Source organism: Dermacentor silvarum, chromosome 3, assembly GCF_013339745.2.
Source record: "Dermacentor silvarum isolate Dsil-2018 chromosome 3, BIME_Dsil_1.4, whole genome shotgun sequence".
NCBI classification, from domain to species: Eukaryota; Metazoa; Arthropoda; class Arachnida; order Ixodida; family Ixodidae; genus Dermacentor; species Dermacentor silvarum.
The window spans coordinates 92,426,753-92,444,127 of NC_051156.1; the positions used below are offsets into that span (position 1 = coordinate 92,426,753).

General features: G+C 48.2%; 1 protein-coding gene across 1 annotated transcript in view; it reads left to right on the forward strand.

Annotated features, from left to right (window-relative positions):
• Window positions 1-3,713: 3,713 nt before the first annotated feature.
• The window catches only part of LOC125943877 (uncharacterized), a 35,956-nt gene continuing 22,294 nt past the window's right edge, over window positions 3,714-17,375 (forward strand). Inside the window, exon 1 of the mRNA XM_049663436.1 lies at window positions 3,714-3,933. Within this exon, the coding sequence (XP_049519393.1) occupies window positions 3,801-3,933 (133 nt within the window). The 5' untranslated portion in view covers window positions 3,714-3,800. The remainder of the gene's footprint in view (window positions 3,934-17,375) is intronic.

A 17,375-nucleotide genomic window follows, 5' to 3' on the forward strand; every position in this document is an offset into this window, starting at 1 on the left:
ATGATGATGATGATTTATTGGCATCCCCTTTGAAACGGGGTGGCGACAAATAGTCACCTAGCCTGCTTGATTTAATCAGGTATACTACACATGTTCTTTATCTCGCATTTTTGTATACCTTTTTCAAAAATTTAGCTTGTACCGCTGCCTATGATTTTAAGAGATCAGGTCGTATCCATCTTTTCCCTGCTTTTTTTCCACCAGTACTCTAATCGTCTCTTGCTGATCTCTACGGCTGATCTGTTTATGTTTCCTTCCACTTTAAACCCAAGCGCTTCTGGGAGTTGCACGTTACCTACGGTTACATACAGCTCTCTACTGCTGGCGCCACGCTGCGCCGCTCGCGCGTACCATGTTTCTAGCCGCCGCCGTTGGAACGGAGGAGGCGTTGACGGAGAAAACGCTGGGCTGGGGTGGTGACTAGCCTGCTGTTGGGATCGGTGGTATTATAAACGCATAACTGTTTTGATGATCCAAATATAATCTCACTATCAGGGAGGGAGCAGTCTACCTGACTGGAGCAGTATTTATTATTTGGGGTGTTGCTACGCTGCGCTCAGCAACACCCCAACGACCGCCGGTTCGCGTCGGCGCCCGGCACCACGGCTGCCGCCGTGGCACCGGGGTTCAGCCGACCGCGCTGGCAAACACAGAGGAAAAAAAGGAAAAGCATGATTAAGAAAAAAAATTCTAGCCACGGCGGGATTCCAACCCGCGTACGCATGATACCGAAGCGAGCGCCGTAACCACTCAGCCATACAGCCACGCTTCCAAGGGTTGCATGCATGCGAACCATATGATTGCGTTTGGGCGCCCTCGGCGAAAGAAACCACCTAGAAACGCGATAGGCGCGAGCGGCGCAGCGTGGCGCCAGTGGTCGAACGCTGTATCTACTAGCAAATGGAGTGTTGCATTCCGGCCCACAGCAAGTGTCGTCTGCTTGTGTTACAACGTGCTCCGTGTTGACGAGAGCTGCGCGGTCAGTGTTGGTCTTGTTCTTTCTTTTCGCGAACACCACGGTTCGCCCTTGTTGCGTTGTGGGCTACAAACGTAGCGATCGGCGACATGTCAAGCTGTGACATCGTGCGCCGCTGCGACATCGTGCCCCGCTGCAAGGCAGCAGGCGTGCGAAGTGGCTGCAGCGCATCGGACTTACGGTATCGAAACCAATCCAAACGGCGCCAGCATCTACGCGTTTGCGGCCGTCGCTTCACGTCGAAGGTTTGCCACAATAGAGTTTAGCGTGTCCGGTATTCGAGTAAACGCAAGCGCAAGTGTACCGGCCGCTTTATCACGTTTTACGTGATAACATGAACTGCTTGCACGGTGCCGCCACCTGGCGGCACAAAGCTCAACCAAACACACAGCTAATATAGCAGTAACCAAGTTTTTTTCTACTTTGCTGCTGGCTCAAATTTTTGGCAGGAGCATAATCTTGAACACGTTGTCATGTTTAAAATGTTTTACACTTGGTTACAGGAATATTACCTCTGTTTTTGGTTGGTTAAGCTCTGCACCACCAGATGGCTAGACCGCGCATGCCGATCAGGCCGCTCACATGGAGGGGCTTTAGTTTACGCCTCTGGCTATCCGTCAAAACACCGATCTCGCCTGTGGTTACCAGATTACTGGACACGCTCGGCGCTGCGACAGAACGCTCGCAACGCACGCTGCTTGATCGCTCTCGCTGGGGATCGACGGCCGGGCGGCTAGCGGAGAGGTTGGCGAGCCTTCGTGCGCTGGCTCCAAGACATCCGGAAATAGACGACAACGTACGTCACAACATGACGTAGAGCCAGCGCAGGCGGAGCTTAGCCCCGATCACTCGACGAGCAAGTTGAGGAGGAAATGCATGGATAAGGAGGAGGGTAACTTGTAATCGTCCGTCGCTCTCTTAATATGAGACGCTTCACTTAAATTGTGACGCGAATGTTTTACTGTAGCTGCACCCTACGCGTCCACAAAATTTTCCCGAACCGTTTCAGGGACCCTTTAAGTGATTGGCTGCCTCCCTTGCTGAATTCATGATGTCAGAGAACTCCTCTACAGCATTTGTCCGGTGGCCGCGAAAAATACGTTGCAGCTCAGTGATGTGATCATGCACAGAATGGAAGTCCATGAATTTCATATGCAGTACGGAAAAAGCGCGCAGGCTTCCATTTTGGTGTTTCTTTCGAGCACTTTTTATATATGAGAAAAAACGTTGCCTCCTCCCCTTTTCTCTTGCAAATCATACCGCAGACGCGCACTGCAGCCGTTTTCATGGCAGTGAGGCTCTCTGGGTGTTTACACTGCATAAATTCGCCCGAAGCGCTTGACAATCGTTTTCATAACCAGAACATTAAGCAAAGAAAGCATAGACTCCTACGAATTACACTCTTCCATTAATAAAAAAGCTTATTTAATTCACTATCCTGTTTTGATAGGTAGCCATACACAAAATTTAGTTGCGATTGCATTTATCTGGGACCAAAATAATTATGTGGTCCTATCTTAATTCGTTGAAATGGATCGCGTAATGACACTACTGGCCTCGGCTTTCAGTGCACTACAAGCGTACAAGCTCTTTGAGGGGCGGAGTTAGGCTTGGTTTGGGTGTCGCGGTGGTCGAAATTTCGTCATTTCGGCAAGGATTGTCTACAAGCAAATGTGACGCAACGGGAAGATGTCACACTTTTCTTACTAAGTGTGGTAGTCTAGACTTTTTCCTAAATGTAGCCGGCAATTTATGAGAAAGCGGAAGTTCTCGCGACAATACTGCGTAGATCGCGAAGTTCAAGATAGAAATCCTCAAGCGGTCCTCTCAGAATTGTTCGCTATCTTCGCACTGCCGTGCCATCCCCAATAAGGTGACGTCATAGTGTGCAGAGTGCAAAATTTGCTCACAATCCTGAATGACGCTTCTACGGATATTAGGAACCCGAGTGGGCTAAGCAACTTTTTAGCTCGAGCGAAAAAAAAATTATTGTCCAAATTTCTAGGGGGGTGCAGCCGGGCCCCTCTTGCCCCCCATCCGGACGCCCATGGGAACAATATCGGAGTATATCGCATGTACCCAAACTAACGAAAGTCTCAGAACGACAACTACAGATGTTAAATAAGCGTTACTTGAGGAATATGGTTTGTCGCTACATTGCTCGAGTGCTAATCGTATTACCGTTGACAGTCATCGTGGGATGACTTCTGCCATAAGTTCATTTGGACCTGCATCATGCAGACACATGACACCTCCGTTCCGCTGTATGTTTTGCCCCAATCTCTCATCTCGCATAGTCGGCCATGGGCTGGCATCTCTGGTCCCATTGTGTTGGAGCAGGCAGCAAGCTCTGAGTCACTATTGCTGCCTCACTGACCATTTTAATGAAGCACTATGACTGCAGTCTAACGATGACACAGTTTTGGCGGGAACGATGGAGACTGATCGGAGCACTACGGCATAACATCCGGCATGCCTCCGAGCGCGTCCGTTCGTTTGTAGCTCTGGCGATTGGCGCGCTAGCAGTTGTGACGCAAGCGTACGTAGGTATATTTGAGACGGCGAATCCATTGTTTGTGTGACATGAAAAGTACACGGAGAAGGCCAAGAGCATGGTATGTCCGATTTCCTAACCCGCAGCTGTGTCGCGCCCGCATGTGCTCTTGCGGAAAGCGTCTGCACCGCTGAGCCTGGGTGCAGAGTACAAGCGCAAATCTGGGGAACATTAGTCATCGGCACATGCGTTGCTCACCTGCGATGAATGCCAACCAAGCTAGACTGAGTGTGACGTATATACTGCATTCACAGAAATGTGCCACTACGAATGCTATTCGCAGTAACGGTGGAGGCAGACTCAGCAGCTCTGGAGAGGTATCGTTGCAACCTTTTGACAAAGAACGACTTCAGGATGCAAGAGTGCACCGTTCGGCTCTTCATACTTTGCTTGACAATCGCGGGTAAGGCATAGCGAGTTCCCGCACACTTCTCCGTTTTCTCTTATCTCGATTGAAGCGATAACGTGATATCATTGCGCGATAGAGACACGCCATGTGGGCATATATTTCGCTTCTTTCAAGAGGCACGTAAGCCACTTTAATGTTTGCTTTCTGAAACAGGCTCGCAGGTCAGAAAAAGGCAAAAACGCACAGTGGCGGTGTAGTGTCTACGGTGTTCTGCCGCTGAATTGTGGCAGGTTCGATTTTATGTCGTGACGTCCGCAGAGCGACGGGGACGGAATGCAAGAAATCCGATGTACTGTATCAAGGTTTAAGAATGTCACGTGGTAAAAATTATTACAGGCGGCTTTCGCGTCTTTTATAGAACTTGGGCTGCTTTGTGACGTAAGTTTACATCAATGAACTTAATAGCAAAAAATATTCGGATCCCACGCACTGTGGGAATCGACGTGGGCGAATCTTTCTGTGCTGTTTGCTTTGATTGACGATAATTAGCGGTGATGTTGGCGGCGAATGTGTAACTTCTTCAGCGTTTAGTCCAATACGGGAGTGGCGAGTTGATGTTAGAAGTTACCTTGCGTTCACCACTGCTGTTTGTCTGCGTAGTACACTGAACACACAGGGAGACATGTTTGCTTGAGGCGTTGTTGTGCGTCATTGTTCATAATTAGGGCTCCGTGTTCTCGGTGTTTATTTTTCTTGAAAATCGGCGGGTGTTTATCGGAGTTTATATTTCTGGCGGAAAGTCGGCGTTTATCCGAGTTTATTTCCCGTAAATCCCCAATTCTCCGAAATTCGGAGTTTCGTATTATTCTCAAAACCCGAAAATCTTAGATCAATTCATATCTGATACTAAAATATCAAAACACACGAAGCACATTTTATTTTTCCTAGAACGTTTGAATGGACAAAAACGTATACACACAAGCGAAATACTTGAACACAGAACACCTTTAATTTCGCGTATAAAAACCTTAGCTTAAAGCTTATTGTAAAACACGCAAGCATACTTTGCGAGATTGCTGTCAGTGATCGAAGCGCGCTCCTTTCCATTGACGACTCTCAGCTGTGAAAACGCCCTTTCAACGTTAGCGCTAGAAACAGCAAGCGCCAGAAGACGCAGCGCGCAGCGAGAAAGCACTGGCCACTCCACATTGTGAAGTCTCCAAAACGACAGCGGTTCAACAATGTTACGTATTTCATAGCACTCATAGTTCGCAAAATCACTCAGGAGCTGGCTCAAGTCGTCAGTTTCAAGAAGCACTAATTGAAAAATAGGCGCATAGGTTTCGAACTCGCAGGAAAGCTCGTGCTTCACATTTGGGTTCACAATTTCTCTTGAGGGGGGCAGCGGGCGGCGAAGCCCGGGGCCCGTATATTCGATGTTGTCTAGGCGCCCTAGCGCCGCTGTCGCCTGGCGCACATTAGTGTCGCCAGGGGACCGTATATCAAGATGCCGTCACGCGCTTCTGGTGCGCCTACATTCGTTGACCTGTTGACGTCTCTCGCCTCGTGCGCGATTAAATGTGCGATGGTTGCGGTCTCCGAGATACTGTCGACGCGCGGTAAACTTTAAATCGGTCAAACCAGGAGTTGTATAAATGGGCGCTTAGAACTTGCCCTTTCGATAAAGACCGGAACCAGATCATATTGTCCCTTGAAATCGGAGTTTATTGGATAACTCCGAATTGTCAAAAATTTTACCGGCGAATGTTTATCGGATTTTTTTCGGATAAAACCGAAAACACGGAGCCTTATTCATAATCTGTGTGTGGGTTCAGCATTATCATTGCCTCACATGGCACATCGCATCGCGGCAGAAGTGTTAAACTTAAATTATGGGACTGTACTTAATTTAATTATTATAATTGTATGCATACATTCTATGCACACTTTCGTTGTCTGCACCACGTTTCGTTGAGTAGCGAGGACGCTCCTGTTCTACGCGACGCTTCTTTCGGGCCTGGGTGTCCTCGGCGCTAAGTGCACGCTTTGGAGCCATTTTACTGGCGCGCGCTTACGCGCTCTATCTGCATAAGTGACCAACACGCTGTTGAGACGCCAGCTCCAAGCGATCTCTTCAGGGTATAGACGATTTTAATGTTTACAATATCACAGCACAGCGCGCGACCTCCACAGCCCAGCACCTGCATTTTCGTCGCATATAGGAAATAAAGCACAGCACGTGCCATACGCACTAACGGTGCGTAACTAACGGTGCCGCCCGGGATGCGCGGAGGCAAGCGCCATCTGCTTTTGTTGCAAGAAACTCAGCAGCACACGCGAGCACGACCTAAAGTCACTGGAACCTGGAAAGTCCTGCAGCCCATTTATCTTCGCTGCCGCCCCGCCGATTGGTCAGTTGCCGTGACGGGATCACTCTCCGCCATAGATGGTCCACGCCACGCCGAACCGGACACGCAGACAAAGGCATCGCTCGCACATGCCAGGCGTATGAGCCATCGACGAGGTCGGATTTCTCATTTTGTGTAATTTAGGCCATATGCAACTTTCGTAGACCTAAAACAAAAGGAAATGCCAAGGTGCTGCGCTTTTGGGAGTAGCAACCGGCGGCAGTCCGGAAAAGCGCTTTTCGCGATACCAAGCGGAAAGAGCGACAGCAAGCGCCGTGCTATCTGCAGCTGCACCGGATACAGAGCGACAAATTCACTACCATCAGGTGTATTTGCTCATACCGCAAAGCTGAGAAGCTTCGCGGTATCATCGAATTGCCTAAATGCCATGATGGGATCAAAAAAGTTTCTTCACGAGCTTTTTTTTTTTTGGCGGGCTGCGGTTTGCCTTGCGGAATAAAAGCGAGGAGATGCTCAGAAATACGCAGAACCCCGGAAAATGTGGCTCGAAGAGCGTCAGAATGCGGGCGACTGTGTCAAAAATACCATAATGCAGTGAGAAAACCACTGCAATACAGATATATTGACCTGTCAATGTTCAATAATAATATACGTTTTCTCGTGTGCTGTTGTTTATTACTGTATAAAAGAACGCAATAGTGACCCGGAGAATTCTGTTTTAGCAACCCTTTCTGTGTACTGCCGTCAGGGACCGTTTATTTTCATCGAAGCCGATCTGTATTAATCGTTTCGAGCAGGCAAATCAGGAGCAACGTTATAAAGCGATTAGGCTCACGCTTATAAACGATGCGTGGTAGCGCTTGACACCTCCTCATCATCATCACCAGCTTATGTCCATTGCAGGACGAAGGCCTCTCCCTGCGATCCCTATATAATTACCCTTGTCTTGCGCTAGCTGATTCCAACTTGCGCCGTCCTCGGCTGCGCTTCCCTTCGGCTGCGCTCTTAGGCTGAAAAATGCTGGGTGACGCACGAACATCGGGTTCGTTTTGCATTTAGAACGGGTGGCGCACAGTTGAATGCTTCACTTTCCGAGTGCATGTAATTTATATCGTATCTGGCCAAGCAAAATATGGTTTTGCTTGTGATTTCACAAAGCCCACTGCGACAACCATCGTGTTCTTCACTGTAGCAAGCCTAAGAAACACGAGGAAGAGCTAGCTGCTCGCGTTTTGCGCAACGAGTCTACGAGGGTAAAACAGTCAATGTAAACAAACCGAAAATTCGCGTAGGGTTGCGACGTATAAAATGCTTAAAATACGAGTAACGTTACTAAATTATGCACGTTGTTGAGCAATTTAGTATATTCCTTGAATACCTTACAAACGAGCACAGAACTTATCGGGAAGGAGAACAAGCGAAAGGACGGCCGCTTGAGAGCGCGCCCTGTCGCTGGTCTGGCTTCATGCAATTTGGCGCATGTAAAAATGTTCCGATCGTACTTCCCTGTACTGCTTCGCACAGATATTAGATGCACCATCTCAACCTTTATCTAAAGCACGATGAAATATGTCGATTTGTGATAAAAATGTCACAGTTTCGCCCTCAGGGCGAAGCAATGAATGCGATAGCAACACAGCAATGTCATACGAAGTAAGGTGAGCGGCTTTGGTAGCAATATGAATTGTAGTAAACATGAGCTGATTAAGTAAGCAGGTGTGCTGCGGCGTAAGTAGACCGACATGAAGAGAGACTCGATGACCACGAGGAGGCGCGTGTGAAACGGTGGTGTTGATGAGAAGCGCTTCCCGTGGGCAGCGCGTGCGAAGGGACACACCTGTAGCGCTGCACTGCCGATCCGGGCAGCATTGCATGTGTAGCGTGCGTTGGAAAATGTGGCCCGACTATTACTAACTGATTGAACAAGCGTGGTGTGAGCGCGCACAAACAAACATGAATAGATCACACTGAATGACTGCAGACAACGACTGTCAAAACGCTGGCAGCAAGCGCATATATACGCCGCAGCAGCGGGCGAAGGTACGTGCGGTCTATCGCTTCAACGGAAACTGAGCGGCGAATGCACGGCGCATAAAGGTCAGAGCCGTGTGGAGATAAGAGACGGTGCGGACGGAGCGACGAGCGCGGTTGTTGGCAGCGTAGAAGTGCCCCCCCCCCCCCCCCCCCGCACTCCCTCCGGGGCTGGCTTCCCGCTTCCTGGCTTGCGCGTATGTGATTGAGTGCGTTCGCTCTCCGTGATAGCGCGCGTCCCCGCACGCTTCCGCTCGGGCATACGGCGCGCGGCGAAGATTTTATCTATAGGGAACCTCACGGCGATGGCGACGACGACGACGGCAGAAATCCGGTAGAAGTGTCCATATAATTGCTATAATAATATAATAATAATGAATATAATTAATTAATTATAATTATAATTAATTATAATAATATAATTAATAATAATAATATAAACCGCGTAAAGTGAAGCTACATAGCTGAGCTGCTGCCGCCCGAGAGAAACTACCGCAACCGCCGGAGCGCGCAACCGCCTGTGCGCGCTCCGGCGGTTGCTGTAGTTTCCAGGTTCCAGTGACTTTAGCACGCCCAGGACGTGATCGCCATCTGGTGGTGTTGCAAGAAACACAGCGGCACGCGCGGCAAGACCATCAAAGTTGCAGCATGCGCCCGGAAAGTCGGAAGAAGGGGCAAAGAAAGCTTTACCTTAAAACAAAATCAACTTTAGGTGCGTGTGTGACTTCAGGCTTGCTTTATTCCTAGTTGACTGATGCGTGGAGGCCACGTATTCGTCTACAGCATTGTTAAGCGCTCTGGTTTTCCATGCAATGCGCTTCTTAGCAGAAAATTTGTTATTAAGTTGCGCTTCTCTCGTTTCTCGTTGATGTGACTACAGTGTTAGAGCCCGCTTGCTGACTTCATGCGTAAAAAGGAAATTGCCAACCATCCTGTGTGAATATTGCAACAATTCAGCAATGTCGATTTAGGAAGGTATAGCTCATGAAAAAAAATTATAGGTAAATTTTGAAATGCTCGCAGAGTTCAGGAGACGATTCATGTTTTTATGTAGAACACGTGTGCTTTTATGAGGCTTCAATGCTTGGGGAAACGACACCCGCCGTGGTTTCTCAGTGGCTATGGCGTTGAACTGCTGAGCACGAGGTGGCGGGATCAAATCCCGGCCACGGCGGCCGTATTTCGATGGGGGCGAAATGCGAAAACAACCGTGTACTTAGATTTAGGTGCACGTTAAGGAACCCCAGGTGGTCCAAATTTCCCGAGTCCCCCACCACGGCGTGCCTCATAAACAGATCGTGGTTTTGGCACGTAAACACCCCATAATTTAATTTTTTTTGGGGGAAACGATACATTAGTTTTTATTCAGTGTATACCCTCTTAGCTATAAAAACGCTCAACGCATATCACCTCATGCGTGTCAATTCCTAGCAATTTTCAAGACTTTACCTATTCATATATTCAATATATCCTTTTTATTTTATAATTGTACTGCACACCTACAACGAGAATCAGTGTTACCAAACATTTTCAGAGAGTGTCGCTAAACTGAGACAAAGAAGTCGATCATTTTTGTTGTTCTGTTCAGAGCCACTAAACTTGTGAAAACTGCATTATAGGCTGACATGGCACAACGGATCTCCAAGAACGTATTATGTTCATCTGGTGTCTGCGCAAGTCAGAAATCAACAGTGAATTTACCAGCATTGTGCGGAGTACTGCTTTGCAAATGTACTTCAAAACCAGCGCACGATTTCAGCTGAAATTCTGCGTGTATGTTGAAATTGTAGGGTTACAATTCCAGCACGGTTCGAAAGAACACGGTTCGCTTGATTTTCTTAGCACAAAGACGCTCTTGGTCTACGTTATGGAAATGAATTTTCACTGCTCGTGAAAGGAAAACTAAATTCTGCGACATAATCTTGGTCACGTCGTCAAACCAGAAATGAAAATTACGTGACCTTTATAGAGGTCAAATGCAACTTTGTCAACTCTTGATTGACCTGAAAACTCTGTGCAGTATTCCTATGCCCGAAATCCTTGAGAACAGCGTTGCTATTTTCGCAATTTTGTCGCTAAGATATAGCGACTTTTGTGGTTTAGCGACAGATTTTTCTACTTAGAAACGAGCAACTTTTTTTTAGCGGCATCAAACAACACTTCGGCGATATTTTAGTGATGTTGAAGGTAGGAAAGTGGCCTCGAAAATGGCTTTTTAGAGCGCCCTTTTTTATTGAAAAGCCATTAGGCAACCAAAATTGGCTGTACGGGCATGTTGGCTCTGTGACTTTCATGAAGAAACGGCAGACTTCACTGATGAAGGCCAGACGCTGGAGTTCATTTCTTCGAGGGAGACAGGATTAACATGATGCTCACAAAGCAAGTATTGTATTTATAATTTACAAAAACTGCTAGAATCGGTTTTAACCTTTAAAGTGCTGCAGTTTGACTAAGTAGGTCCGACAGGTGGACGGCCGCAAGCGCGTGACTAAATAATTACCAAAACGGAAATCAATAAGTATTATGACAAGATTTAGGATCAGAGCGTAAGTTATGAGACATGTTAACTGTGGAATGCCTTTTCCCTTAAAGCAAATATTCCTGCTTGAATTTAAGAACAAGAATGGGTGAAGGCAAGCGGCTGGGCTCGTTCAACGCGAATCTGACGTGCATTGTACGTAGTGCTTCCGTTTCTCAAGGCTTTCGGACAAGTCACTAGCTCACCTGAAAAATCACTAACACTTTCAGGCGGATCAAGAGGCTGCAACGCAGTATTTGATCGATATATAGGTCACTTAATTGTAATTGCCGTGCTAACATGACCAAGCCTCTCTCACAGGATGTAGATCTCCTTTCACGAGCTCTAAGCATAAAAAAAAAGTTGGTGGCACAACCTGGACCAAGTGCGCCTATGTGCTGAGAGAGAGAGAGAGAGAGAGAGAGAGAGAGAGAACTTTATTTTGATGAGGCACGGAGAAGCGTCGATCTCCGTGGTGGGTGGAGCCTTCAGTCCAGGGCCCCAGCGGCCCTGGACGATCAGATCACAATGTGCTGAGACGATCAGATCACTTGTGCTGCTTTGAACCATGCACGATTTGTAGACTTACAATCTGGAAATGCTGAATTTGGTGTGTCGGCGGTTTTTTTTCTATATGCATTAATAAAGTAAAAGTACCCGGCACTTTTCTGGTACATTATGTCTTTTTTTACTTACCGCCATGGACACTAGGCGAAGGTGTAACATTTCCGTAGAGGCTTTACGCCATGGTAGCCTATATTTTAGTGCTCCAAACCTTTTGCCTACGTTATTTATTATTTATTCGATAGTGTTAGCGACCTTGCACGAAAACGCATGCCGATAATTTAGCGACTTCTTTGTCTCAGCTGAGCGATCCGCATGGGAAAAATGTTGACAATGAGCGCAGCCGCTCCGATGATCTGTCCTGTTATTCACCTGCGTTCTAAATACCTACGTTTGGAAGCGTCCACCGAGCAATGCGGTGGCTTCACCGAGTTTTACAGAGCGGAAATATTCTCGCGCTCTCAATATAAATTCGAAAGGGCCGACATCACTGAAGCTATGATTGTAGTGAAGATTGGAAATCGGTGCCTGAGCGCGGCGGCGTCTATGTTACTTTCCAAGAAAGCAGTTACGTATTTATGTGGTTCCTAACTATGTCCCATGTTGGTATGGCTGATATGTCGTTGTTACAACGGTATTGCATTTTTTGCAGGTTTTATAGACTACGAATATAATTTGGCTCTACCTTTGCTAATATACTTATAGATTTTAACGGTTATTACAGTCCTATTACAGTTCTGGTTATCTTTTACAACTGCTTTTCTTCCCTTTCTGTAATTTTTTGCAAAGTTGAAGCTGTTTGTTCGAAAACAGTGCGTAATCTTCTTTTGAAAAATTATGTAAATTTTCTGTTATACCTTCCGCTTTGTTAAAAGCTCCATTTCTATCCCGCTGTTTTACTTGTGAATTTCTTATTCCTAGTAACTTGGGGCGCTATAACGTAAATGCATTATAATCAGTTTTTATTCCAACCCCTTGACGTCAAATTTACGTAACTGCCGACGCAAGCAAATGTGCGGTGACTCACAGTGTTGTTTGAACAGCCCAATCAAGCGCACTTCTTGTTTAAATGAGGAGGACACCTTTGTTTGCTTTCAGAGTGAAAAATATTGTCCACCTTGACATGTTTTGTTTCTTATCTAATTGGCTGACGAGAGGCGAGCACCACGTAGAAGTGAACAGAGAGAGAGAAACGTGGTGGGAAAGGCAGGGAGGTTAACCAGAAAAGATTGTGGTTTGCTACCCTGCACTGGGGGAAGGGGAAATGAAAGGCGGAAAGAATAGGGAAGAGAAAAAGCAGTCACGAAAAGAAAATTCAAGGAATAAAAAAAAAGGGGGGGGGGAGGTTGGAAACGTCTGTGAGAACTATAGTTTGTCAGATAGTCCACTCGTTCGCAAAAACTCTGAGAGTGCCTTAACTACCTTGTGTGACGAATGTATAGGCCCGCGTTCCAGGACTGTCTGCTCCAAAAGCGGCCGGTCGTCAAGACGCGCCAGCGCGGTCGCGAGTGACTGCCTATGTGCGCTGTATTGGGGGAGAGCGAGAGAGAATAAACTTTAATAAAAAGAGCACGCGAGCGTAGGTAGCTCCCCCGCTCTGCAGTGGGTGGTCCCCTCAGTCCAGGAGTCCAGCGGCTTTAGCTGCCCTTCTCGCTCGGTTGACCAGGTTGAGCTGGTCCGTCGACAACGCTGCTTCCCATTGCCGTGTGGTGGGGTGTATTGTGGGTGTTAGCTGTGGTGTGTTTGCGCAAGCCCATACCATGTGGTAAAGTGTTGCACATTGATCACAGTGTGGACATTTATAGGAATACAGCGCAGGGTGTATGGCGTGGTAAAAACTCAAATGTGGATATGTGTTTGGAGTTTTCGCCATATTACGGCCTCCTCTCGCGTCAGAGAATTATGAGGTGGGGGTAGTGTTCTTCGTGAAAGGCGATAGTGTTGTAGGATGTGAGTGTAGGTTAATGGTATGGGCTCTGGTTGGAACTGCTCGGCGTGGTCATCTCGCGGCTACCCGTGTGCATGCGCTCGGGCGTAGGCGTGTGCCTGCTGATTGCCGCGTAAGGACTCATGCCCCGGAGTCCACACGATTTGTATGTATGGTGGCAGCTGGTGCGCTCCATTCAGAATGCGATGTGCAGCCCTGGAAATTTTGGCCCTGGAGTAATTTCTGCATGCCGTCTGAGAGTCCGTCAGAACTATGACGCAATCCCACTGCGGTCTCGTCGTGATGGCTAACGCAATCGCTAGTTCCTCTGCCTCCGCAGCGCTCACTCTGCATTTATTTCGTGATTGTCGACTACGCTGGTGACGAATGCGGTGCTTCTTGCGGTGCTGGCCGCGTCTACGTACAAGACATTGGGGTGGTTTCCATACTTTCTCGCGAGCGCCTGCGCTCGGGCTTGTGTCCGTCCGATGTGGAAGTTTGGGTGCATGTTCCTGGGAATCGGTGAGACGTACATAGTTTCTTGTATTCGTGTTGGGATTTTGGTCAGTGCGCTGGTCTTCCGTACGGAATATCCAAGACGTTCCAAGACGCAGCGTCCCGCTATTGTGCGTAGTAGTCTTTCCTTCTGGCTTACCAGGTGGGCCTCTATGATTTCCCGTGCGTTGTTGTACACCCCTGTCTCCTCGAGGCGAAAAGTAGCCGTTCCGGGTGGGAGTCCGAGCGCTTGCTTATACGCCTTGCGTATCAGCCGGTCGAGTACCTCCACTTCCGCGTTCCTTAAATTTAAATATGCTGCCGAGTACGCAATGCGGCTCACAATCAGAGCCTGCACTAATCGAATAAGGTCCTGTTCCTTGAGTCCCCTCTTCCTGCTAGTAATTCGTTGAATCATGCGCAAGATCTGCGTGGTCGTGTGTTGTAGCTTCTGTATGGCGTATCCTCCGCCCCCGTCCTTTTGTAAGTGTAAGCCGAGGATCCGAAGTCTGTCTACCTTGGTAATCTCTCTAGGACCTATTCGCAGGTGGATGGTTGGTGCCGGGGCTGTTGATCGTCCTCGCGAGCGCTTCTCGATTATGAGGAGCTCCGACTTCTCCGGCGCGCATTGCTGTATTGGGGACAGTCACACAGTACGTGCTCGATTGTTTCCACGTCGCCGCAGTAGTCACACGCAGCACTATCCTCCCATGCGATGCGGAAAGCAAACGACTTTGTAAATGCGACACCAAGCCACAATCGGCAAAGTACCGTTGTTTCGGGTCGGGATAGTCCAGGTGGGGGTCGAAGTCGAAGACAGGGGTCCAGTCGATGCAGACGTGTGTGTTGCAAACTAGGTGTGTTCCACAACGATTGTGTGGCATCGTTTTCAAGCACTCGAAGTTTCGCTGCTGCATCTGTTCTCGACAGCGGGATTGGTTCTTGTGCGCCGCCTTCATGAGCAGATCGAGCAGCTTCATCGGCATATTCGTTGCCCATTACGCCACAGTGGCTAGGGAGCCACTGAAAGGTGACGTCGTGTCCTTGCTGGACGAGGCGATGAAGGAGCTCTCGGATTTCGAGGACTAGTTGTTCGTAGGGTCCATGGCGTAAGGCGGAAAGGAAGCAATGTAGCGTTGCCTTGGAGTCACTGAAAACACTCCATTTGTTAGCTGGTTCCTCACGAATTATGCGAAGTGCGCTACGAAGAGCAGCAAGCTCCGCGGCTGTCGATGTCGTCTGGTGTGATGTCTTGAACTTCAAGGTGGAGACTTTCGCAGGAAAAAACACTGATCCTGCAGAACCGTCCATGGTGGTTGAACCATCAGTGTATAGAGGGGTATGACCACTTTATTTTTCGTACAGCATGATCAGCGAAAGTTGCTTGAGAGCTGGTGATGAGAGTTCGGCTTTCGTTCGAATTCCAGGCACTGTCAGTCGAACTTGTGGCTGAGTCAAGCACCAAAGAGGAAACAAAACTCTCGTTGCAGCTGTGTAACCTGATGGAAGGTATATACGATAAGGCAGTATAGTCTGACAAAAAGAGGCACGTGGTCGGTCTTCTGGCAGTGAGGCTAGATAGTGGAAAGGGGCGCGAGAAAGGTGCCTGACGTGTGCTCTGAGCGCTTCCATAACAATGTGAATCTTGAATTGGTAATCATGTGCAATTGGACTGGTTTCTGATGTTGATGTACATCGTGGCAATCCTAGACAGACCCTAAGTGCCTGTGCCTGAGCACTTTCGATTGTACGAATGTTAGTTCTACAGGTATTGGTCAGCACTTCCAAGCTGTGCCTCAGATACCTGAGAAACAGCGTCCTGTAGAGTTGCATCATTGCGTGTACTGAAGTACCCCAGGATTTTCCTCCAAGAAACTTGAAGAGATGAGAGATGGCTGTCAGGCGCTTCTTTAGGTAGGTGACATGGGGACTCCAACAGAGGTCACGATCGATGATTACCCCTAAGAACCTGTGCGTTCTGACGTAAGAGATATTTTGTCCATCGATGGATATGGTGTATGGTGTCATTCGTTTCCGGCTAAATGCGACCAATGCGCATTTTTCTGGAGAAATATTGAGGCCTTGTTCACTAAGGTATGCGTTATCAACGCCGCAGATTTTTGGAGCTTTGCACGTACTTGAGGACGCGTCACGCCAGATGCCCAGACGCATATGTCATCCGCATATATTGACAACTTCACCGTATTTGGTAGGCATTCTACGAGAGCAATGAGCACAAGGTTGAAGAGTGTTGGGCTCAACACACCACCCTGTGGTACTCCATGGTGGGTATAGTGTTGAGAAGTTGGGCCGTCTTCAGTATTCACAAATAGAGACCGCAAATGTAAATAACTGCGTGTCCAACAATAAAGCCGACCGCCGAGGCCAACCATTTCCAGAGCCTCTAATATAGCCTCATGAAGAACATTGTCATATGCTCCTTTGATGTCGAGGAACATGGCGACGGATAATCGCTTACACGTCTTTTGATGTTGAACGTAAGTAACCAAATCGACGACGTTGTCAGTGGAACATCGGTGACGTCGAAAGCCAGCCATTGCGTCCGGATAAACTTCATAGCGTTCCAGGTACCATTCAAGTCTGGCGAGGATCATTCGTTCCATCACCTTCCCAGTGCAACTAGCCAGCGCGATTGGGCGGTAGGAAGTAATCTCTAGAGGAGACTTGCCAGGTTTGAGGAGTGGTACCAGGCGGCTCGTCTTCCATTCTTGAGGAACGTTTACATTCTCCCAGGACTCATTGAAGATGTTCAGCAGGGCCCTTCGCGCTAGTTCACCGAAGTGGCACAAGGTACGGTAAGAAATACCATCTGGTCCAGGTGAAGACGACCGATTACATAGGGCAAGTGCCGCGTCGAGCTCTTGAGTGGTGAACGGCAGATCCGTGTGTGAGTCCCGTGTGTCCGGAACGTACTCAAAGGTAAGGGAACTGATCCCGCTTACTGGTCTGTCTGTAATCATGGCACAGAAATCTTCCGCTAAGTCGAGGTCTTGTCGGCGTTGGAAAAGTGCTAGTGCCTTGAATGGAAAGCGTTGTTCCGGAACAGAACGTAGGCCTCTCGCAGTTCTTCATATTTGTGACGGTGGCTTGCGGGGGTCAAGGGACTCACGAAACTTTGTCCATCGCTCGGATTCCAGTTTATCTATGCGGCGTTGTATCTTCTTTTGAGTGCGCCGGGCTGTCCTGAGATTGTGAATGGACTTCGTGCGTCGGTATCTTCGTTCGGCGCGACGACGAATAGCAAAAAGTCGCTCCAACTCCAGGTCGAATTGCGAGTACTTCGATGAGCACATGAGCGTGCACATAGCGGTCTGCGACGCTTCTTTAATAGCTTCCTGCAGTCCAGATAAGAGACCTTTCTGACAAGCGTCCTCCAGGTGGTTTTTAAACACAGTCCAATCAATTATTCGTAGTGTACTTGGCGGGTGAGTGTTAGACATGCCGTCGATCTTGAGGTAAGTGGGGATGTGATCACTGCCATGTGTTTCAATGTCCAAAAACCACTTAACGCGCGTGAAAATGTGGCGTGATACAAAGGTCAAGTCCAGGCAGCCGCTGTACACTGTGTCCC